We start from the raw sequence: 26151 nt of genomic DNA on the forward strand, positions 1-26151 counted from the left end.
ACAGTTCACTCTTTCCAAGCTCTGCCCACAGACAGATCTCATGGCTGAGCTTTACGCTTCAGCTTTTGGGTGATCTGGTGTCTCCACCAGCCTGATTAGCTGCTGACAGCATCACATTGGCCCATTATGTTATTCAAAATAGGAAAGGCACTTAAAAATCAGAATGTGGTGCGTTCCATGGGTGGGTGGATTTACATATATTCTCTTACCCTGAACGTTCAACAACTTTCAATGAGATTTTAGTGGTGAATGATGAGATCATACACACATATATGAAATATGCAATACTATGCACATATATTGCATATTTCAGTAGATATACAGCCCTAGTATGGACTGCATCAAAGGTACATGCATGTAGCCTTTGTAGGAAAGTGGGGTATTATATAGTGAGTCTGATTAGGCTTCACTATACAATACGTTCATATTACCACAAATAGGTTCTTTGGATTCCCACTAATAAATCCCTAGCTCAGTCCTGGTAGTGTGGCACAGAGCAGTCAGGCTTTACTAGAGGAACATGTGTTAAGCATTTCACAGTACCAACATGGATGATAAGTAACTGACATGACTCAAACAAAATCTGACACCAATTTATAACAATTTATCAGATTTTTGATAATTTTAACCAGCAAAATGAAGACAATCAGATGAGTAAAACCGGAGTTCTGGATTTTTAAAGGAAAAATAGATCAGTGCACGTAACTCTTGCAAAACAATAATGTTGCTGTCAATGGAAAGACACACTAGTGAAAACTGGTCACTTGCAGGTCAAGTCCATTGGAAACTATTGTCAGTAAGGTGATAATGGGTCCCAGGACTGGGCACTGGCAGTCAGTTCAGTTTTACCTGGCAGTCAGTTAAATTTTACCTGGCTCTTAGGGCCTGTTGTCTTGGCTGTCACTGCTGCTGAATGGGGTAGCTGCAGCTGCTGGTTTTGCTGCCTGGACGCGCTGGTGAGGGGATGCAAAATCTCAACAATGGGGTCAGTGAGCCTGTGGGTTGAGGACAGCAGTGGCTTTTTCATGAGAGTGGGGGAGTGTCACCCACCTACCTGCTGCGAGCCATGACAAATGTGAAAAATAAAATTATTTCATTGCCATTTTATTTTTCACTGAAGTGCATCACAGCCACCAGCCTGCCCCCGAGCCAGGAGAAATGTGTGGCATGTCCTCTGTTGCTAATTGGCAGCATAGAAGACTGGTGCAGTGGCTAACTGGATGCTCCAAAGTGCACATGTCAGTGTGGCCGTCTGGCTTACGATGGCCAGTCTGACATGTCACTTTGCAGCTTTCTAACCCAGCTGGGTGGAGAACAACCACTGGCCTCCAGGGCCAGAAGGAGTGCCCAGCCAACCCTCTCCATTCAGTACTGGCACTTCTCTCATGCTGATTAACAGCATGAGAGCAGCATCTTATTGGTTAGGGGAGCTCTTCGTGCATCAGACTGTAGAAGAACACCAAGGAGGAAGCGAGGCCCATGGTTAAGTACTGTTTTGTTTTATTTGCCTATTAGAAATGTGTAATGCATGTAAGTGTAGTGGTAATGTTTTATTTTGTAGTTAGTGTTTATGTTTTTATTTGGGCTTTTGCAGGCAGGGTGCGTTTTATTTTGGACTTTGGGGGAGTGGGTATTTTATTTTGTTTTTTATAAAGCCGTGGGGCACTTCGCTCACCCCACCACTTTCAAAGCCTATCAACCGCCCCTGATTGAAGGTGCTGCGGGATTCCCTTGAGGCACAGCATTGAACAAAGGTTGTGGCTGCCTGGCCACCTACAAGCCTTGGTAGTAGCAAACACAGCCTTTGGTTAATTTGACATCCTGGAGTCCAGGGGGAAACAATAGATTCCTGAAACTTGCTAGAGGTCAAGATTATGTCTCCCACAATGCACTAGAGCATTTTATTTTTGGGCGATCCCTCGGTGGGCCTGATGGCCAGTGATTCTTTAGTTCCAGGAGTGCGATTTGCCTGCAGGCTGCATGGGGGCACCTCTAGTCCAAGGGAGTTCTTGAGTTGCCTTTGACTTGCAGAGAGGTTCCTCTTTCCCTTGAAGCTGATCTCTGGTCCAGGATCAGTCATAGTTGTGCAGTTGCAGGGTGCTTGCTACAGGTTTATCACTACTTTTCTTTGTGCAGGTCCTGAAGTTGCAGACACGGGTCTCTTCTTTGTTCTTGGTTGTAAATTTGTCAGATCTGAGGTTCTGGTGCCCAGGGAGCCCCTTAAATCCTAGATTTAGGGGCATTAGGGGGAATGTGGTTAATGGCCAATGGGCTATTAGCCCCAGCAGCTAATCCACCCCTGGGGTGAACACATCATGAGATGCGTGCCACCTTTTCTACCCAGAACCCTCTATTCTGCCACTTTTAAAATGGCAGAAAATGTCCTCAGCTGCACAGACCAGGTAGCCCACTCTAGGGGTGTGACTGGCCTGCCTGACTGCCTATGTTTCTCACCTGACCCAGGCTTCAAATGTGCCTGGGTCAGAGGGATGGATTTTCATCCTCTGGGAAAGCCTACTACATATCAGAAGTGGTTGAAGCCACCTGTCAGGGAGGTAGGTCACGCCTCCTGCCCAGGCATACCTTTGTTTCTGACTTCTGAGAGAGTTGACATCTCCAGACAGGGCCTCAGATTCCAGTGCAAGCTGCTAATCAGAGTACAGGAAAGGCTTTGCCAACCAGGGTGGCAACCTCTAAATTAGACACCTAGGTGCATGCCACATTAAATCTGACTTTTGAAAAAAGTTGGATTTGATGAGACAATTTCTTTGATACCAAGCATTACACTTTTCAGTGGGACCACAATGGAGTTGGCACCCTCGGAATGCCCGGGTGCCAGCCCTTGTTATCCAGTGGATCCCTGAACACTTATAGCAGCCCTCAATAGAAAGAGGCTACTATAGGGACATATACACTTGCACGTATATGTCCACATCCTTAATATAATGCACCCTCCCTCCTGGGCTCAGGAGGCCTACCTTAGCGGTGACTGGCATATACTAAAAACAGTGCTTTGACCTTGCCACACATGGTGAGAGCAAAGCAGAGTTCGAGCAGTTTGCACTGCTCTTGCAGTTTGCAATGGCAGGACTGCTGTTATCTCTTTACTTGGGTCACTTAGGGTTGCACAACCAGTGCTTTAAGCCCTGGTGATCCCTTTAACTCCCATGTCCTGGCTACCCCTGGTACCACTTACCAGGGAATTTTTTTAGTAGTAGTGTCAATCTTTATTCCTTTGGAAACCATAAAAGAATACATTCAAACAAAAAACTGCAATAAATGATGCTCGATAAAAGGTAAAAACCATGAGCAGCATAGTTGACAAGTAAAAAGTTCCAGAAATATGTGAGTACATACGCTTAGTGCAACAACCATACACAAACTTGCTAATCAATCATAACGTGTGCATGGCATTCAGTACAGTCACCCTAGCAATAAAATAGCTAAAAACTTAACAGGTCATAACTCAAACCAGTCAAATGCTTAATGATGAATGCACATAAAATTGCAAATAGTAACAAGGGAACCAACCCTGCAAGTAGATCATAAACAGTAATGTGCAACCCTATGAGTATTGCATAGGGTGATTTATGTGAAACATACAATACAGTCGCCCTAATGACTTGTCGGGCCATACTTAAAACCAGTCCTTTAGTCTGAATAAATTATAGATGAATTTGTCCAAAGTGTCACTTGTGTTCAACCATTCAAATGAATCATGCAAAGACTGCTCCATACAGTGTAAAAATCTGTTATACCCAAGCTAGGTTACTTACTTACCATATTACACAGCCTAACAGCAGCTGCAATGAAGATGGAAACCTTGAAACAGACCATATCTGACTGTAACAATTGGAAGTAAAGTAGAGCTGGTCTGCATCTTCTGATGTTAAGTAACGTGAGTAAGGGAATTAAAGAAAGTTTCCTTGGTGCTCTCTACAAATAAAAAAAAACAAATGTTGCAAGGATTGTGTAGATGCTGAATCACAAGGATAAGAGGCAAGATAATTCTCCCAGAAAGCATCACTTGAGTAGGAAAAAATAGGTGGGCAATATTAAACTGAAATCTAACCAGGTAGTAACTTTGGCAGCGTTGTACAGTATGTAAATATGGCTCCATATAATTTGGCGTAATTAATGGAATGTAGTCCACCCCCTTGCTCTTACCACACTTGAGTGCTTCTCTTTTTCTCGACAATATAGTCAAAAGATCAGTTTTGAAGGATGCTTTAAGTAATGAACTGATGCTCTGGCATTGGAACTTACATGCTCTACCCTATTTCATGAAATCGGTAATCACAGGTTGGTTTAGTGACACTTTAGAACTAAACCAAATTGACAACCACAGCATGGGCGGTGAAATTTCACAAGATCTTCTACATGCAGTAGGCCATGTTAATCGTGACAATTAATAGTAGTTGCACTGGTGGGAACAGGTAACTATGTACGCACAATCATGTTTTACCTGGTCTGTGGCTGTACAGTATCACAGGGTCTCCAAATGCCTACACCATACATAGCGACTAATATACTTCTTGCCTTACATATCCTCACCTTACCAAGCGGCCGATCACAGACCATGGTAAGGGATTTGGATTTGTTAGTGGCCAGACCCAATCCATCCATGAACAGTACAGAATTATCCAGTAGCTTTTGCAAACCTACCACAGTTCTAGATAATAAGACACAGTCATCTGCATAAATTAGTTCCAGCAAAGTTTTAGTTTCCACTCATGGTACATCTGCCTCTGTGCTCAACAAGGATGATTCAAGGTCATTAACATAGAGACAGAATGAAAAGGGAGCCAATACGCATCCTTGTCTAATGCCCCACCTGATCTTAATAGGAGGGATGCACTCAAAATGGGGGCCACATCGTGCACATCTCTTTACAGCCTCATGAAGAAGACAGTGGCGGTTGGTGGCATAAAAAAACGGTGGGATGTTACATACATTAAAAATACATGCATTAAAAATTACATTAAAACATACATTAAAATAAAGAAAGAAAAAAATAAATGTTTAACTTACCCTATCCTGCAGCACGTCCATGATGCTCTTGAGTCCCTGGCTCCAGTCTCCTCCGAGCGAGAGGTGACATCACACAGTACCTTATCCATTCGGGGCGCTGCTCTCATGCTGTTATCAATGTTCAGCAGTATGAGTGAAGAATCTAATTTGGCTGGAGCAGGCTGCCTCAGTGCTCCAAAAGGCACACGAGGCCTGTGCCTGGTATACAACCCAGCTGTCTAAGACATTTGGGCTGGAGAGGTTTGAATTGCGGAAGTCAGGCTGGCCATACTAAGATAGCCAGCCAATTATACAAATGCATTTCAAACTGAAGCGGCCAATTCTTATTGCTGCCAATCAGCAGCAATGATGCACTGGCCCGCCCCATACACTGTTTGCAGACAGAAAACCATAAAATGGTAATAAAATCACTTTATTACCATTTTATTTTCCACTCTTTCTACAGCTCTGTTGGGGGGTGGAGGGGTGACCCTCCTCCGCTCCTATGGAGGATACACCACTGTAAGTAGGTGTAAAATCTGAGGGTCTGCTCTTATCGCCAGCATCTTTTCCCATAATCTCCCTTTGTCAACATTATCAAACGCTGAGCTCGGGGCCATGAAGGCTAGATGATGGCACCGTCCCTTCGCCTTGATGTACTTGCTGATCAGTAAGTTGAGGTTCAGGCACTGGTCTATGGTTTCTAAGCCCTGCCTAAATCCATACTGCGTATCTGGAAAAAATACCTTTCTATGCGCCCTGAGCTCTCACCGATCTAACAAAATTCTGCCCATTACTTTTACTGAGAGTCAAAAGAGAGATGGATTGATAACAGCAAGGTTTGGCTCGGCCCCCGTTCTTAAAATTCAGGAGGATAACCGCGTTCGACCAGGACTTTGGTGGGCTGACTAGTATTGCACAATGCAGCACATTTTTCTAAATGTTGGGCCCAAAGATCAAGGTTATTTCTACAAAGATCAATAGGAACTCCATCAGGGCCAGGTGCCTTATTGCTCAGATATTCTATTGCCAATGTTACCTCTTTAAGAGTAATTATGAGAAAGCCTCCCTTTCTAGACTTGAAGTACTTGTCACTGAGATACTAACCATGTCTGTCATTACATTAGAATCGTAGACTTTTGTAAAATGTGTCACTCAAAGATGTGATGGAATAGTCACAATGAGGCTAGTATTGTGGGTATTTTCAAATAAAGAAGCGTTTATGATTTCGCAGAAAAGTGTAACATTGTTCATATCACTAGCTGTGTGTAAATGCTTCCATGCCTCCTGCCTTATAGGTTCTTTCCTTTCCCTTCCTTGATTACTTCCTTTTAGCGCAATTTGCTCAGCCTTACTTCCTCTGCTTCCCTTGGTAACGTTTTTAAAGCCTTGGTTAGAAAACTGGTGGCTTGGGAACAGGACCTGTCAAACCATTTCCTTTTTTTGGGCTTTCCAAGGGATTATGTTAGGCCTAGAAATTCGGCTACAAACCTACATATCGTGTTGTAGACCCCCAAATACTTAACGGGTTTTCATTGTGTCCCAGACAGACCATTGAGTGTCCCCAGCTTTTGGCTACCAAGGCTGTCAATAGATGACCAAGATCAATATGAGACCATTTACGCCCAATACCTCTGTTCTTGGTATACACCCAAGAGCAACATCAAGGCAGTTTCTTCTGTCCACTTTTATAGACTAAATCTTGCTGTGTCCCCCAAACCTGTTTCATTGACACCATCCCTGTGTAACCCATTTGTTATTGCGACCCATAACTGATTTTCACCTCTGGTGCAGATTAATTGACGTGGTTGCAACTAGGAACTAACAGGACCGTGTAATGAGATTTTGCATGAAAAGGAACTTAGGAAAAGGCCAAATGAGGACAGAAGGGACCCAGTGGCTATTGTTTCGAATTCCTTAACAAGCTATCCCAATCCAAAGTATGGCGTATCAACAAGAGCCATCAACCAGTCCTTAAAAGTGCTACGAGACCACACCCATATCAGTGATCATGTTAAGAAGCTTCCCAAAAAAAGAAAGTTTAACTGATTTAGATCCCCCTGCAGAACCAGAAAACAAAGGTGTAGCTTTAAGCCCTAAAATGTTCACTATCTCCCCTGTGTTGGATTTCAATCTGCTCTTTTGGAATGTAGCTGGCATTGCAAAGAAGCTGAACAATGCTAGATGCTAAATGGGTCTGCATGATGACAGATCATCACACCACATGTCTTCAGAAGACATGGTCATGTAACAGCATGCACAATAATGAGTTTTATTCTTTAATGACAGCTGCCACCATTCAAGATATTGACATTATAGTGGTGGCCAGTAGGTTCTGTTTACCTTGTGGACAAAATATCTAAATACTTTTTTAACTCCCCTTATTTTCAGATAATCTGCTTACCTCTTTCTGCAACACAGGCAAATGTTTTCATTAATTTTTATCACAATAATACAAATTTTAATAACACTTCAATTGTGAATTCACTTGATCTAGTGGTAAACAAGGGTCTTGATGGTTTCAAGGGGGACTTTGTTGTAATAAGGGGGATGGGACTTCAATTGTCGATTGTGTACCATCTCGAATAAAGTGTGTGGCACATGGGGGAATGACACTGTGCATTATTACTTGCACTTCGAACACAGTCCTTGTGGAGATGTTCTGAATAGAACTGTAATCAGGCATGATTTAGAACTTACATTGGACGTAGCCCAGGTTGCAGTCACAAATCAAGTTACTTCTACTGAGAAGGATTCAGGCAGCTTGATTGACTTTATTGCTTTATCAAAACAGCGGGGTGAAAAGGCTTCAAACTTTATATTTCCCCAGTGCTGCTTGAGTTATCACAACCCCATGATTCTGTCACTGCTCGTCAGTCACCCCCAGCTACAAAAAACGTTTGCTGCTCCCCCAATAGTGCATACCAGTGATACTTAAAGACCGGCCTGCAGGCTGCTTGCGGTCCTTTTGACCTTCACATGCACCCCTGCTGAACAACCACACCGTGCTGCTGTTTACTTAAGAGAGTACTAACTTCCAGTAAGATGTTCAATAAGCGGGCAAGCGTTTATTTACAAGGTAACTGAAATCAAAGAAAAGAAGTAAAAAAGGTGTCCTGCACCACTTAACTTTAGGAGCTTTTTAATTTGGAAGACATTTTGCAACAAACGTGTAAAAAAATGACAAAGGCTCTTTAAAATTAAAACAAATGTATTCATTATCATGCAAAAGTGTTTTACCTCAGTACATCAGATTGTATCAGTCCATTGAGAAGTATTTCTGAAAAGTGATAGATTTCCAAAAAGAACGTAGAAACATTCATACCCCCCTACCATGAAAAAACTGCCAATAGTGGACTAAGTGGCAAGTCCGTTATCACGTTGAATCGTCTGGGTGGCCAGGGTTTTTATTATACATGGACAATGTTTTAGTTTGTTAAATCAAACACAATAGAAGATTTTGTACCATGCATATCCTGAACACATATTTTCGAGGTGCTCCTACATGTGGAATGAACAAAAAGGGTTGCAAACGTGAAATAAAACAATTGCCTAGGATCACACAAATGGTCAAGTGGGGATGCTGGGATTGATCATAGATTTTTTGGTTTTACTTTGTGCAATTTATTTCCATTCCTATTCAACAATGATCTTACTGTTTTTTACCACTTGACTCTGTCCAGGTATTGATAGCAACTAGAGAAGACTGGTAGAGAGATAACGATTCAGATACTGCATAACTTAGTATTGCCAAATCTATGACTCTTTTAGAGACTAGGGCATTAAATTAGAGAGCAGTTTGGAATAAAACCTTCAAAATAACCCCATGACTCACTGACCACACCACGTACATGCTTCTCTTCCCCAACACCCTGCAAAGGCTCACTCCCACGTCACTAACATTAATGGGGGCCCCTGGCACGCCACAGGCCATATTTTGTGGCCCCTGGTAAAATGTTTCAAGTACCCATGCACTAAGTTATCCATATCTGCTTGCATCCGTCGTATGGCAGATGAGATCGTGCCTGGTTGCCAGCGGTAGGCTTGTTGGTCCAGCTTGTGTATAAGGCTTCCAATGTGTAAGCCTTCTTTCCGCAAATAAAACCCGGGTTGTCTTGCGTAAGAGTAGGTGTAAAGTGAACCTCTTAATACCGATTTAGGAGGACATTTTTGTTTACTGCAAAATCGCTCACCATGGAGCCTAATTGCTTTGCAGCTGAATAAGATATTTGCCAATTTCACTTGACATATTTTTCTTTGACTTAAGACACTTGCATTGCCTCTCATTACAAGACAGATGGCCTCCCTGAAGTGACCTTTGCTTTGCTAATAGCCACAGAGGCTGAGCTAAAAACGTCACCTAAACCAGCGGTGGAGGAAGGCGTGTAAAACTCAATTTGTACAATTTTAATTCACTAACTGTACACGAGGTCTAGACACGCGTTTCGGTAAAAAGTGGATTTATTGGCTAAGCACAGAATATTTGAACAATAAATGCAACTAATAATAATATTAATATTGTGTGTACGTTGGAGTCGCTAATAATATAACGGTCTACTGTGGTGCAATTGGGTTTATGAAGTTCTTAATAATGTTGTAGTCGAGATTGACAAGTTTTCATTTTAGAGACTATACCAACATATACATATTATCAACCAAGGTCCAAAAAAAGATTTGGGCCCTATTCCATAGCAACTAAAGTGGCATTTAGCACATCCTGACATAATTTGGCAAGAGAACACATTGTTTCTGAGAAAACTCAAAGCATCATTTGGGATTTTGCTCACCATGTCAGCAAAACAACAGCAAATCTGAATTAAGCCAGTAAATGGGTGTTTTGTTTTCTTCCCATTCTGCTTTTCCAAAGCATCATTATGTGTTCAGTTATGTAATATTATCCATTAGTGGCTCGTTCGTCTAGGGGGCTTAGGGAGTTATTCCTGTTACCTCAGTGGCTACCATAAAAACTGACAGAGCATGAATATTTTATACAAACATGGTCTCAAGTGTGCAGCAAACATTCTCTAGCGTGGCAGACAGCCAGCGCTGAAGGAGTAAGGTGCTACTTAGCAGCCAATGATCAGTGATTGGTCGCTGGATTGATGTAGTGGCTTTCAATGTTTGACTCTTCGTTTCAACGGAGAGTTGATACAGGTCTAACAGAATCTCAGATATAGAACTAGGTGATGGTGCAAGTCAGATGTACAGAGAGCACATGGATGTGACTGCAAGGCACGGAAAGTATCTATGTTTTGAAGAAGATTACACTATGTTAAATATAAGGCTGAACCACAAGAAGGTTAGAGTATACTGCTGCCGTTCTGCGTTGCGCTAGGGCAAAAGAGTATCACAGAGCCATATCTACTAAGATGGCACAGCTGCTGTCTTCCCTACCACTGGTGCACAGTTAGGGAGACATTTATCAAAGATTTGTGTCGCTCTTGCACCACGCAATGTGGTACAAGAGCGGCTCAAGTGTTAAGGCAGATGTTATCAAGCCAGGCAAGGCCACTTTGGCTGCCAGTGCCTGACTTGATAAATCTAAAGTAATGCAACATAGTACAAATTGCTGCATTGAGTGACTCTGCCCTGGTAAGGCGTTCCATGGGTAGAGCTTGGGTGTTCCCAAGCACCTGCCCATGGATTTTGGTGCATTCCCAGATTTACCATGACTGGTAAATCTGGGAATGGGACAAAAACCTACACCTTCCCAGGTGATGGGTAATGAGGAGAAATTGTTTTTTCTCCTTGTTACTTCCTCTTTTTTTGAGTGCTATATTTTGTAGCACACATAGAGAGAGGAATATGCCCCATGGGATTATATTTGTGCAGGAAATCCCCCTTTCTGCACAAAACAATCTTGCTTAAAACACAGACACCCTTGCAACATGGTGCAAATGTGCCTGTGTTGGCACCAGGCAGCACATTGTGCTCCAGCACCAGGAAAATCCAGAAATGTGCCATACAATATTAAGTATGGCAAATTCCTGCACTTTCTCTATCACACAGCCGAGCAAGATGAATTTCTGCACTAAACTGGTGATATATGTATTGTTAAATATGCTCCATAGGTTGCTTAGAGCCACTCACACACCTTTGCACTCTAATTCAAAGTTGTGTGCTTCAGCCCTTGCTTAAGATTTATACTGGAAGGGTAAACATCCAGTATCAAATTCTATTCTTAGACAAAGTGTGAGACTTTTTACGCATAGAATTGGTAATATACAGTGCAGTACAGATGCAATGTTTGAAAAATTGGCGCAAAGTCCTGTCTAACATTGTTATTAGATATGACTGTGTCGAAATCCATGAGTGGTGGAGTAGGAAGGCTCCGGTTCTAACCTTGGGACACCCCCTCTGTTCAAAACAGCGCAAAGTAGCACACAGAACTGTTTGCATTGGTTTACAGTCTACCCGCCAGTGCAAATAAAGTTTTGCACTAGAAATTAAATAGTTAATCAACAGATTGCACTGGTTTTCATAATTTGTTTCACTTTGTACTGGTGTGAACTGTTGCCAAATATACCCCTTCATCTTTTTCACTGCTCTGGCTATCTCCCAGATACCAATATTCACTCAATGGATCCCGTACAGTTTTCATTGTAAGAATGCCTCCTTTACTCCATTGGATTTATGGTTAAACACAGAATTTGGGGCATAGATATTAGAATTTACCAGAGAATGTATATATAATCTCCTACCCAACAAATGACCTGACATAGGAATTTTGTAACTTGTTTCTTCACTTTGGCTCCCTTCTTTTGGGACTATGAAAAGTTCTGATGCTTGCCTACTTTCATTCTTAATTGTCATTTGTTTTACAGGACCATCAAACAATTTTACGAGCATGGGCTGTAAAAGACTTTGCCCCAAACTGCCCACTCTACGTACAGATCTTAAAGCCTGAGAACAAGTTTCATGTCAAGTTTGCAGGTAAGCATTGTTCTCTAGCATTCATTGAAAAGTGAGCTGTTCCCAGCATGTGGTTTTGTGTATTGAAACTACCTAAAACACTTAGAATATGATTTCGCATCTCATTGCAATATATATAAATGAGTGAATGAATGAGATTAAAAGTTAGTTTGCACATAACTGTTGTGGATCAATTGACACTGTTGTCAAGATGGAAAAGAACAATTGCATATCCCTACTGCTCCATCCACCCATCCACAAAAGACATTCAGTGTATGCATATTGGTGTTTTCAGCTTTTAAAGGAGTCACACCATTATAATGGGTTGTTGTTTAGCACTTTGATTGCATTATTGCCTTTAGTGCATTCTAAACCTGACACGATGGTCATGACTACATGAAGCTATGTTCATCTGCACTACCAAGGATACATTTTTTTCAGGTGTATATGGACTAACTTGACTCACCGGTTCCAAGATTCAGCAGTCACCAAGTTTGTTCCTAAGACTTATGAACAGCTAGGCCATAGAGTTATATTCTTGCCATGATCAAGCTATTGGATAGCAGAAAGTGGCTTTCTTGCCCTTTCCAGAATTTTAGGAGGTATTACGATAGTCTTTCAAACCTCAAGTGCAGGCTACTTCAGCCACCCGTTTTGAGGTTTTTAAATCATTCAGAACGTTTTTGAAAAATCTTTCCATGCCATCTGGAAGGGTATGGTAATTTTTTTAATCACTTCTAGACTGGATTATGCTAAGGTACTCTATCTGTGAGTCTCAGGAACTGCTCACTTGGCTCCAGCGAGTCAAATATGCAGCTTTTCAGCTTGTTTTAAATATTCCAAAATGACAATCTATTAGGCAAGGCTTAAAGCAACTTCACTAGTCCTAAGTGTATTCAACACAATCTCAAAAAATATCCGCTCTGCCATTCAAAGTCTGCTGTGCATCACAAAAGTGCGAAAAACTAGATGTGGTGTTAGATCTTTTTATTCTCTAGCTCCAAGTCTTTGGAATGCTCTACCATTATTCCTTCGGTCCGTTCCAAGCGAAAGACTTTTGAAGACCCACCTGAAGACTTTTCCGTTCCATGAAGTTTAATTCTGTTTCTACTTCCACTACCATCACAGTGCCAGGAAGCTTCTAATGAAGTAGCAGTTGCTCGTTAGATATTCATTTTCATTCATTCATTCACAGTATCAGGATCATAAGGCCATTCCAGAGATTAGATCGCTGTACGTAGAATGATCTGATACCAAAATGTTTGAGTATAGCCATGCAGGTGAACCAGTATATTCTGGGAAGTTGATCTCAAACACTTCGATGGAAGACAGGGGTGGAAGATCCAGTACGGCAGTTGTGCTGTTGTTGGTGGGTGGGGTGTTAGAATTAAAAGGAGGTAAATGGGAGGTTGATGCATTTTGACATAATGTTTTCCAAGGATTTTCACACTGTGCCATGGATTTCTTTGCAGTCTATTGAGTTGTTCTAAATGTTTAGTTCTGACTTCTATTTTTTAATTTCTGTTTATTGACAAGATGTTACAGTTTGGGGGTCAACATATTCGAAGACATCTGCTCAAAAGTTCATTTTTTATAAGGAAACATGGTATAACCCCTATATACATTTTTACCAGGACAGATCAGGGCACAGGTACAAAAATAAGATAAGTTATCTGGTTATCTGAGACAATGAAAAACATGGCTTGAGGTGAGGGGCATATTTAAGAGCCCCTAGCGCCACAAGAGCATCACTTTTAGTGACGCTCCGGAGGCGCTATGTACTGCACTGTGTTTACAAGGTGGCATTGTAAATACGGCTCCTTCACACACAGCACTTTGCATGGAAGAGGCGTGCAGTGGGTGTTGCTGTGGGCATGCCACAGCAACTCCCATTGCATTTTGACGCTGCCCCAGATTTATGAGTTTTTGTAAACTTGAGGCAATGCCAAAATCTAATGCCACCCCAGGGGTTGTGTTAGCATTGCGCAACGAGGATAAATGCTTTAATTTCTCCTTGTTTTTTGCTCTTACATAGAAAGAGCAAATCGCGATTTACGATTGTTTTTGTTTTTGTGCAGGATGGTGTTCCTTTCTGCACAAAAACAATCTCCCCCTCAACGCAGCCATCTGTGCAGTATGGTGCAAGGGTTGCTGCGTTGGCGCACAGCAGCATATTTAGCACCGGCGCAGGGGGAAACACAGGGGTGCGTCGTATTCTAGTTAATATGGCGCATCCCTGCATTTTGAAAATGACGGGGCAACACTGCCAAATTCGGTGCAGCGACTCACACCGTCATTTTCTCTTAAATCTGCCCCTGAATTTGCTATAGCTCGCAAACGCAAAAACAAATCCGTACTGTCAACCTTGGTATTAGTCAAATGACTCTGAACTCATAAATCCCTTATGGAATGAGCTTTGTGACACAATATCTGCACTGAAATCTAGGAAATCAAAAGTCCTAATATTTTACCGCAACCATAAGACAATCTGGCATTAAAAAAACTCCTGTGGCTCAGGAAACGTGAAAGTGAACAAAAAGTACATTTCTTGTGATTCTTATTAACTATCTTTTAATTTAGTTGTCTAGCTAAAGTCCCAAATGCTAGATCCAATCTGTCAATAATCCTAATGAACATCGTTTCCTAACACACAGAAAATGCAACTTTAAATCTCCCAAATAAAATATCTATGCTAATATAATGTGATATACCATTTTCATGTACCATGCGTACTGAAAGCTTCCTTAGATGGTTGCTAGGCTACGGCAGCTGCCTAGGTTTTGGTGAGCAGTTCTGCGGAGCACATTGTTTGGCTCACAGCCTTTTGCTTTGTTAAAAAGAATGTCCTCGCCTCAGAACAAAACCTTTGCTCGAAATGGGCACCAAGACCTAGTTGAGCAGATGAAAAAGATACTATGTAGAAGAGGTACTGAAATGTGAGACATTGAAGAGCAGGAATACTTAGCTTCATTTTTCCTACTGAAGCTGCTCTTGGTGATTGGCAGAAGTTAAAGGAAAGGCTTTTAAAATGTGCGTTCAGCGAATTCCAGAGACTGAGAATCAGATTCAAAAGTGGGTGGTAAAACTGCCCAAGAAAACCACCCGCTTGGAATACTATTGATGGAGCAGTGGGCCCTTGTTCTTACCATTCTTCTTGCAATCGATCTTTTAAGGATGCCTGAGTGGTAAAAAGGAGTTAGTTGCATTTCACAGTCTAACTAACAGTGTAACACATTTAGTCACACATTAAGGACTAGGACACTAGTGGTCAAATTAAATTAGTTTCATTACAGATTAAGGGCCTAATTATTGTAAATAAATCTCAAAAACATGCTATATATGTACAGAATCACCAAAGGGTGAATGAACCAAAGCATCAAATAAGGTTATATAACAATAACATAAGACAAACAAGAATTTCAGTTGTGGCAATCCATAAGATAAGAAATAGAGTTTGATGAGTTGTGTACTAGCTGCGATCCTCACAACATGGATAAATGTAAATTAATCTAAATTAAGCTCAAACTAAACAAAAGATAAGATAAGGAACCCTAATTAGTTCTTCTCCAATAGGAAAGTGCCGGCATAGCAGAGACTTCAGTAGAAGTTCTCCAAGAAAGGTGTTGCATATTACAAAGCCATACAATGAGAATAAGGGTAGAGGGGTCTATACCCCTCAGAATCTAAAGGGAGTCTGCCCTCTACTAACAGTGTGAATACCAATTAAACCCACAGAACCTTTGAGAAATCCTCGTCATCAAATCAGTAGTTTTCCATCTTCTCACAGTTGAAATTGGCTACTTCCTTTGGGTCTCACATCCCATGGTTTGAACATCTGGGCGACTTTGAGTGTCTCCCTGCTCCAGATATATAAAAATGAGTATTTTCTTCTTTGTTCTTTAACACCTCTTGTCCTTGCCAAACTATCCTCAGAAACTACACTATCGCTAATACACACTATGCCTTCCACTAGCTATTGAATCAGACAAATGCACCTGCAAGAAAAAGAACATCGTAGTGAAAAACTAATTTAGCAGTGAAGAACTGTTTCATTAGCAGGACATGCAAAACTTGAAAGTACATGTTCAACTTTTTAAATAAACTGCACCCTGCCCTATGGGTTACTTTGAACATCTTAGGGGTGCCTTATATGTACTGAAATGGAAGATTTAGGCCTTGCAAGAGGTTAATTTTGCCAGGTCAAATTCGCAGTTTAAACTGCATAGGCAGGCGTGAGAAAGGATTGAAGGGCTACTTAACTGGGTGGAACAATAAGTGCTGCATGCCCTACTAATAGCATTTACTTAACAGTCCCTGGGTACACAGAGTACCACTTTGCTAGGGACTTTCAAATCAATTAAATGTGCCGATTGGGTAAAAGTCAATTTCACAATTTTTAAAGGAGAGTGCACACAGCTTAGCACTAGTTAGCAATTGTAAAGTTCACAGAGTCCTAAAAGGCAACAAATATTGGTTGTGAAAACAGAAGGATGAGAGCAAAAGGTTTGAGGAGGACCCACAGTAAGGGGCAAGTTTAACAAAAGGCACACATATAAATGTCATGTTGTAAGTGTGTTGTCAGAAGCAGGACATGACCAAATCGCCTTCCCAAAGGCTTCCATGTCATTAAAAGATTCAACTAATCATCAGAATTTGTTTGTCTGGTTAAACAATACTTTTTGGTGGACACCTGCTATGAGATTCATATTCATTTTGCGTGGTCTTTCCACTCAGTTCTTTAATCTGCATCTCCATGAGGGTTCTCGCTGAAAGGCAGAGAACAGCAATATTAACATTTACAAAACCTAAACAAGAAAGCACACCTCAAACATCCATATAAAAATGTGCACGTGAAAAAGAAAGGTAAAAAAGTTGAAAAACTGCAATGCTTTTCTGAAATAGGGGCATAATTTAATTAGACGCAATTGGCATGTGTACTCTAGAGGTGGAATGAAACAAAGTAAGGGAATCATCAGAAAGAGTGGAAAAGAAAGAAAAGGAAGGGAGCTGGAGTGGGACAGAGGAAGATAAAAATGGTCAAAGACATTAAAACAAAAAGAGACAAATTATACAAAGTAGTGAAACAAAGACAATCATTGCAAATTGAAAAGAGAGAGATGGAATGAGGAAAGGGAGCTGGTGTGTGAAAGAAATATAAAAAATATGATTTTTATTAATATAAACAATGCTTTATGGGGGCTTTAATATCTGTATCGCTGCATACAATTAAAACAAAAATAATGAGATTTTGTACACAGGCACACCTAAAATAATTTGTCTTCAGGAATTTGTACAACTTGTGTTAGTACAACTCAGTACAATGGTAGTTATTTGTCTACCTCCGAAGGAGGAAGACTGAATCAGCTGAATGGATGTTATGCAGTTGGTTCAATAGGCAATACGCTCATTGATTTATTGCATCAGTTATTTACTGTTATTACTGCTATTCAAGAGTGTTCATTCTTTCTAACTTGGAACTGTAGGTGATTGACTTGGTCCATCTGGCTTCAAAAATGTGGTTTTCAGTGTGTGAACAGGGACTTCTTGAGTTGGCAGAAACATTTAACTAGGAAGCTATTCTACTGCCTGGGCAGTAAATACAAACTCAAAGCAGCAGCAATGGAAGTACATAGCACAGACCATTGAAAAGTAGAAGCACAGGCACATAGACAGAAAGAAAGAAATAGACACAACGATCTGCACTCTAGAAAATACAGAGTGGAAAAAATGGTGTAGAGGCAGAAAACATAAAGAGGAGGAAGGCAATACACGGAGATAGCTGACAAAAATGCAACTGTTTCATGCAGAGTATTTTGAATTATAAAAAACATTCCACCAAGGATCACGTACATTTTTGGTCTTGCTTGAATCTCAGAATCTAGTAGGGTGCATCATATTTCACAAACAAGCCAAGCTTAACAAACAGCAGTCATAATGCCACCCAAAATCAACAATATGTTTTAAAATGTCTACTTTTGTAGCACACAACTCACCCAGAAGGGTGTCCTGGCACTGAAGCAGGAGATCTATGGGCTAAGCCAAGCTCAAGGCTAGGTGAAGAGGCAGGTCTCTAGTCTCTTGCTGAATCTAAGAACTGAGGACCATGCTTTGATGTGTAGGGACAAGTTGTTCCATGTTTGGGGGGGGGGGTTGTGTGAGTGTGAATAAGTATCAAGCTGAAAGGAGGTGTCTGGTAGGTTTGTGTAACATTATGTGGTTAGTGAGGTATTTGGGGCAATTGTTGTGTAAAGCTATTTATGTGTGTCTGAGAAGTTTGAAGAATGTTTGTTTGTGGATTGAGAACCAGTGGAGCTCTTTGAGGTGTTGAGTGAAGTTAGTGTGGGGTGAAACTTTGAGTGTGAGCCTGGCTAGAGTTTTTTATGATCTGGAGTCTTCTGGTCAGTTGAGTTCTGATTCCAGCAAAGAGTGCATTGTCATAGTTCAGCTTACTGTTGACAAGGGCTAGTGTGACGATTCTGCAAGTGTTGGTGGGGAGTCATTTGAAGATCTTCTTGAGCATCTTGAGCGTGTGGACACTGTAGACTGAGCCAACATTAACTTTGTTGGTCATGCTGAGTTGGTGGTTTCGGAGGTTCTCTGCATGGGTTGCCAGGAGGGCTGTGGGTCTGAGATTAGCAAGTCCCAGAGACAGGTGTCATTGCTGAAAATTAATACTTCCGTCTTGTCTGTGCTGAACTTGAGGCAGTTGATTTTCCTCCATCTGCAAATTTGGTCATGTGTGCAGTCATGCATGTGGTAAAATTAGTGCGGATGTTTGGTGTCTTGTCAGAGGATGTAGGAAATTACCATCTTGCCTGGCATGTTACCCCCATATTTCATTGTATGTGAGTTGTTTTAGCCCTTGTGTCACTGGGATCCTGCCAGGCAGGACCCTAGTGCTCATTGTATGTGCCCCTTATGTGTTCCCTGTGTGGTGCCTAACTGTATCACTGAGGCTCTGCTAACCAGAACCTCAGTGTTTATGCTCTCTCTGCTTTCCAAATTTGTCACTGCAGGCTAGTGACTAAATTTACCAATTCTCATTGGCACACTGGTACACCCATATAATTCCCTTGTATATGGTACTTAGGTACCCAGGGTATTGGGGTTCCAGGAGATCCCTATGGGCTGCAGCATTTCTTTTGCCACCCATAGGGAGCTCAGACAATTCTTACACAGGCCTGCCACTGCAGCCTCCGTGAAATAACGTCCACGTTATTTCACAGCCAGTTCACACTGCACATAAGTAACTTATAAGTCACCTAAGTGTCTAACCTTCACCTGGTGAAGGTTGGGTGCCAAGTTACTTAGTGTGTGGGCACCCTGGCACTAGCCAAGGTGCCTCCACATCGTTCAGGGCAAATTCCCCGGACTTTGTGACTGAGGGGACACCATTACACGCGTGCACTGACCCAGGAAGGCAGAACAAAGGATTTCCTCTGAGAGAGGGTGTTACACCCTCTCCCTTTGGAAATAGGTGTGAAGGGCTGGGGAGGAGTAGCCTCCCCCAGCCTCTGGAAATGCTTTGATGGGCACAGATGGTGCCCATCTCTGCATAAGCCAGTCTACACCGGTTCAGGGATCCCCCAGCCCTGCTCTGGCACGAAACTGGACAAAGGAAAGGGGAGTGACCCTCCGCTGACCGGTACCTCCCAGGGGAGGTGCCCAGAGCTCCTCCAATGTGTCCCAGACCTCTGCCATCTTGGAGACAGAGGTGTTGGGGGCACACTGGACTGCTCTGCATGGCCAGTGCCAGCAGGTGACGTCAGAGACCCCCTCTGATAGGCTCTTACCTTTCTTGGTAGCCAATCCTCCTTTCTTGGTAGCCAAACCTCCTTTTCTGGCTATTTAGGGTCTCTGCTTTGGGGAATTCTTCAGATAACGAATGCAAGAGCTCACCAGAGTTCCTCTGCATCTCCCTCTTTGACTTCTACCAAGGATCAACCGCTGACTGCTCCAGGACGCCTGCAAAACCGCAACAAAGTAGCAAGACGACTCCCAGCAACATTGTAATGCCTCATCCTGCCGGCTTTCTCGACTATTTCCTGGTGGTGCATGCTCTGGGGGTCACCTGCCTTCACCCCGCACCAGAAGCTCAGAAGAAATCTCCTGTGGGTCGACTGAATCTTCCCCCTGCTAAGGCATGCACCAAAAGACTGCATCACTGGTCCTCTGGGTCCCCTCTCATCCTGGTCCCTGGAACACAGGAACTCTATCCAAGTGACTCCCACAGTCCAGTGACTCTTCAGTCCAAGTTTGGTGGAGGTAAAGCCTTGCCTCCCCATGCTAGACTGCAAACCTGTGTACTGCATGATTTGCACCTGCTCCGGCTTCTGTGCACTCTTCCAGGATTTGCTTTGTGCACAGCCTAGCCTGGGTCCCCAGCACTCCGTCCTGCAGTGCTCAACCTGCTGAGTTGGCCTCCGACGTCGTGGGACCCTCTTTTGTGACTCTGTGTGGACTCCAGTTCACAAATCTTCCAAGTGCCTGTTCAGGTACTTCTGCGGGTGCTGCCTGCTTCTGTGAGGGCTCTCTGAGTTGCTGAGCGCCCCCTCTGTCGCCTCCTCCAAAGGGCGACATCCTGGTCCTTCCTGGTCCTCAGCAGCACCCAAAAACCTCTACCGCAACCCTTGCAGCTAGCAAGGCTTCTTTGTGGTATTTCTGCATGGGAATACTTCTGCAACCTTCATCGCAACGTGCGACATCTTCCATCCAAAGGAGAAGTTCCTAGTCCTCTTCGTTCTTGCAGAATTCCAAGCTTCTTCCATTGGGAGGCAGCTTCCTTGCACCTATATCCGAGGTTTCCTGTGCTCCTGCCCCCCCTGGACACTGTCGCGACTATTGGAATTGGTCCCCTTGCTTTGCAGGTCCTCAGGTCCAGGAATCCGTTTTCAGTGCACTGCTGGTGTTTGTTGTTCTTTCAGAATCCCCCTATCACGACTATTGTGCTCTTTTGGGGTAGTAGGTGTATTATACTCCTACTTTTCAGGGTCTTGGGGTGGGGTATCTTGGACACCCTGACTGTTTTCTTACAGTCCCAGCGACCCTCTACAAGCTACCATAGGTCTGGGGTCCATTCGTGATTCGCATTCCACTTTTGGAGTATATGGTTTGTGTTGCCCCTAGACCTATGTCTGCCTATTGCAACCTATTGTAATTCTACACTGTTTGCATTACTTTTCTGACTCTTACTTACCTGTTTTGGGTTTGTGTACATATAACTTGGGTATAAAACTTACCTTCTTACTGAGGGTACTCACTGAGATACTTGTGGCATATTGTCATAAAAATAAAGTACCTTTATTTTTAGTAACTCTGTGTATTGTGTTTTCTTAGGATATTGTGCATATGATATAAGTGGTATAGTAGGAACTTTGCATGTCTCCTAATTCAGGCTACGCTGCTTTGCCATGGCTACCTTCTATCAGCCTAAGCTGCTAGAAACACCTCTATTCTACTAATAAGGGATAACTGGACCTGGCACAAGGTGTAAGTACCTTTGGTACCCACTACAAGCCAGGCCAGCTTCCTACAGAGAAGAGTTACAACTTTAGAACAGTGTAGAAATATAACTTTTATTACTACTTCTCAGCAATAATTGGATTCTTACTGATTTGTAAAAGTGAACATTAATCAATTGCATGACTCAGACATATAAAGTGATCTTTTTCTGGATCTCTAGTTCATAGCACTATGCACATTCTTGGTAGTTGTGTGCACCCACTTCACTAGAATATCACAATACACACATCATAGGTGATCCCATATCTAGAGTTCATGCATAATATTTTCAATGTCTCCATTAACTAATCATGCAATGTGTATGCTGTGCAAACCGTGATACCTCTCAGCCACAATGCTTTACTACTGCAGAGTATCAGTGCTCTTACCTACCAAGCGACCTTTCCTCACCACTGCTATCTAATAATGTATATATTCATGTCTCCATAACTAATTATCTAACTCACATCTTGTAACATAATCTCGGAAACATTTTCCAGTTCACCAAGTCACTCATTCTAATTAAGAGGATCTATTGAAAACACATCAGCCTACAGCCTACAGCATAAAATAATATTCAGATTAAACAATCGCTTATCTCCATTAATTAAGAAAAGTCACAACTTCAAAGAAAAAATGCATCACTATAATTAATTGCATAGGAACAAAGTTGGAAACCTTTGTCAAAGCTGCTCCACCAAAACTAGTTCGAGTTACTCAGCACATTTGGAATTCCACAATGCATTCATTTATGAAAATTAAACATTTGATGAATAAGTTTCTCGAAAATGAATAGAATATATTATTTAGCTGAACGCAGAAATATTTGGACACCTCAGTCGGTACAAGGGTGAATGAATGGAAAAGCAACTCAAAAGTGACTCAGAACCGAATTGTGCTGCTTGTCAAAAAAATACATTTCCTTTTATTATACAGCTTAATGTTTGAACAATCGGCAATGAAAGTACTTCTCATCTTTGCGCTCTTTTTTATGTCGCTGGTTTGTTTTAAATGTATGACGACTCCCAAGAAAGGCAAATGCCATTAGAAATTCATGTAAATCCAAATTACACCTGGACAATGCATGTTTTTAGGCATCCCCTACAGATAACTTTAGACGTGGACGAGAGCTCATGTCATCACACTGAAACTGAAAGGGGAGAGGAAAGCTGGGGAAGGAACTAATTGGCAACAGCTCATGTCATCTCACTGAAATTGGGAGGGGAGAGGAAGTTGGGAAGGGAATAATGTAAACGTGTTGCCCATTCATAGAGATTCAGAGTAAGAAGGCCTTATAGCATGTCATAGTAGTCTCCAGTGTCGCCAACCTATGGCCTGCCCAAATTTAAATTTGGGGGCTAACCATTATGCAAGCAGGAAGGATACACTGCAACTTGTGCAACCGACTACCCTTTCCCCAACATATGAATTGTGCACTAAGTGAGGTTACGGGGGCACCCTGTCTGTCAGGAGGGGGGCCTGCTTGGCTCTGTGGCAGCTGTCTGTGACCCTGAATGTCCAAGCCCAAAGAGCCTGGGAGCTTCTTACCTGCTGTTGACTGCCAGACCTGCACACCAAAAAGGATTCCTTAGGATCAGGAGGCTCCCACCTTCCCACAAGTCCACCAGCTCCTGCAGAAGGGATCCTCCTTCACTAGGTAAAAGATTTCCACATCACCAACAGGGCTTTGTCCTGTGGGAGGGTAGCCTCATATATGACCAAGACAATTCAGAAGAGGAGAGTGGGTCGTTGGGGGGCTAGTGTAAACTCGCCCAAAGCACTAGATGAGGCTCTGCAAGGGAACATGTGTTGTTATGCTCACTAAGGATTTGAACTGTTGTGTGTAATAAATACTTGTTTTTCTATAAAATGCAATATTGTGCTGGCCCTGATGTTTTATAGCTATTTTAGCCATGTTTTAGACACTTTTATTTTAGCAAACTAGGCCTGTCGTTATGCACTTTAGCCCAGTTACATTTTATTCAGCATAGCTTTATTTTTCCAGCATTAGCCACGTTTGTGGTGGTGTTTTATTTTCTCGATCTGCTTTTTCTTTCACCTTGTAAAGCATCATGTTCTTAGCCTTGCATTAATTTCACTTTGTGCTTTCCTCAAGGCTGCAGTCAGATAGGGTCGCTGGCAAAAGTGGTACGCTGTGTGTCTATCATTCACAGAAACATACATATCCTTATGTGGGGACCTTTTCTTAAAACATGAGTTGTTTGATTGTAAAACACTTCTTTGTCCCATACACTTTAGAGGGAGATTTCAGCCAGATGACCACGTCTGCATGCTGATTGCTGAATGTCTTCGCTACAGCTGCTTGCTTAGACTGCCAAATTTCGGCCTCTATGGGGACGGTGTATTTCTAGACAACAGGCTTCCTTGCTCAGAGGTGGGGGATGGTGTCTTCCCAAGGGGGAAACCTGAAGGGTGGATTAGGGTTTATCACGCTATGCTCGAACAAAGCTTATGTAGGAAAGATACATAATATTCCTAGTGACAGTATGGTGGGATTGTTTTTGTGTTTCACTCTCCTTGTCAGAATTTCACTTCCAGTGTGTTTTATCATCCTAGTTATTGCAATACATGCCATTTTATTTAAGATGCAGTTCCTTCAATAAAACATATTGAACTATACTCTGCTTCTGTTTGTCTTTGCCTGTGTGAAAGTAATGTAACCGAGAGAAAGGGATGAGATCTAATTGACCACAATTCCCCTGAGGAGTCCTCTCTGTCATGCGCCCAGTTGCCACAATTATTCCCACTCTTGAGTGGAGATTAGGCTCTGCTAGATGGCCTGAAAAGCCGGATTGGGGCAACAGGTGTCACATGTGTGGGATTGTACTCAGTACCCCATGATTCAGGTGATTTTGCCACCCAAATCCAGTAGTCTCATTAGGATAATGAGAACCTACGCCACACTGATTTATTGAGATTGCAAAAAGGGCACAGTGAGTTGTGTGTTTATACCTACACTGACACTCTACCTCTCCCTAGAAGGCATTGGACTGCTTCATCCATTCTACCAGAGAGTCAAGGTCTCACAGAGTAGTATTTGTCCCAGTTGTGAGTATGCTGAGTTGCAGGACAACAAGAGTGAAAAGACCCAACCACCAAGGTACGAACTAGGACCCACAGCTGCTCTCTGAAAGGGGCTCTGACACACAACATGAACCCAGGCTAACTTTTCTACTGTTCTTTACAGTTTTTTGTGTTCAGATTCTCTGACATTAAACTTGGAATATGTTTGTGGTGTTTCTCACTAGAGTGATGGAGATCCTTGTATTAATGTGGTTAAACAAAATGCTTTTGCAATACAAATAAAGCCGTAGTAAGTAACTATGAATGTGTTGCTCACATCACACCATAAAGTCGCACTATAGCAGTTCTTTTACTAAGTTTTAATTCCAATTGCAATTCCACATTTTTGAAATAGGAGAGCAGATTATACCAGTTTTATGAGGTCCATAAAGTAAAAATATGGAACAGATTCTCCTGAAGTTTATATTCATGGCTGCAGCTTCCATGCATCACCAGTTTAGAGATCCACTGTAATATGTTCCTTCAAATGGCTGTTAGGCTTCAGAGATTTTCACTGATTAGCATCTATTGATAAGTGGACAGTTGTTTTATATTAGGGCCTCTGGTGAAATTTCCACTTGAGCCTTGTAAGGTGTCCCAGACATGCTAGAATGCTGTGATTCACAATTATTTTGTGAGGTCCTGTAATCCCATCTAATCTTGGGAGAGTTGCTGGGCTTTGCAAATCGCAAGGCATTTCTATCACTCACTATTGAGGGAGCTTGTCTTTTGAAGTTGAGGTAACAGAAGTGCATTGTAAGATAAAGCATGGGTGCAGCAGGGCAGCGTAGGCATCCTTACCCACCTCAACGTCCTAGGATAAGAATGTGAATAAATATAAAGACAGTATGGAACAACAGCATTTTGGAGGTGGTAGAAACATGGCAACATCCATACATTACATGTCTTAGGCAGACTGTAAGAAATTAGATTATTATTTGGGGTGGGGGACTACCCACCTCAAGAAATAATCACAACCATTGTGAGGGTGAACCTTTAAAGTCACTAAATTAATCTGTGCTCACCCCTTTGTAGCTATTGCACAGAGCTCACAGGTTTAACTTGGGGCAGTGTGTAAAGTATTTATTCTGTACCACAACAATAAGACTGAAATGCAAAACAATAAAATTCTAAAACTGAATTACAAAAAAAGAGGGAAAATTATTAAATTAAATGATACCAAAATGACAAAAATCCGATAAGTGTGTCCTGAGATATGAATATTTAAAGTTTTAATTAGAAATAGGACAGAAAAGCATAAAATGCCAATGATAGCTAATGGTTTTGGTAGACTGGGACCTAGGACTCCAATACGGAATGCTTTACCCTGCCCGTCTTCAAGTGGAAGTTGATGGAAAGGCCCGCTTCTTTGACACACTAATAGACGCAATGGCATTCTGTAAACAACAAGCAAAAAATCATTCATCCCCTGGGCGTACAACACCTGACAATCTCCTCATGGCTCACAAATTACGGCTATGGAACTGTTTCCATTGGACTGAGAGGATACGCAGCTATGTACACTGGCTACGGGAATGGCCTGGCTACTGACACTACTTTTAATTTTTTTTCCGACCCGTTCTGACACAGGCATACTGGAGGTGCACCAAACGAACAGACCCTATTCACCCATCCACGATCCTT

General features: G+C 42.2%; 1 protein-coding gene across 2 annotated transcripts in view; it reads left to right on the forward strand.

The window, feature by feature from the left end:
* The window catches only part of KCNT2 (potassium sodium-activated channel subfamily T member 2), a 2196588-nt gene that overhangs the window by 1815055 nt on the left and 355382 nt on the right, over nucleotides 1–26151 (forward strand). For both annotated transcript variants that reach the window (XM_069233351.1, XM_069233350.1), the window contains exon 14: nucleotides 11835–11943. In XM_069233351.1, the coding sequence (XP_069089452.1) occupies nucleotides 11835–11943 (109 nt within the window). The remainder of the gene's footprint in view (nucleotides 1–11834; nucleotides 11944–26151) is intronic.

This window comes from Pleurodeles waltl, chromosome 4_2 (assembly GCF_031143425.1).
Source record: "Pleurodeles waltl isolate 20211129_DDA chromosome 4_2, aPleWal1.hap1.20221129, whole genome shotgun sequence".
Classification (NCBI taxonomy): Eukaryota; Metazoa; Chordata; class Amphibia; order Caudata; family Salamandridae; genus Pleurodeles; species Pleurodeles waltl.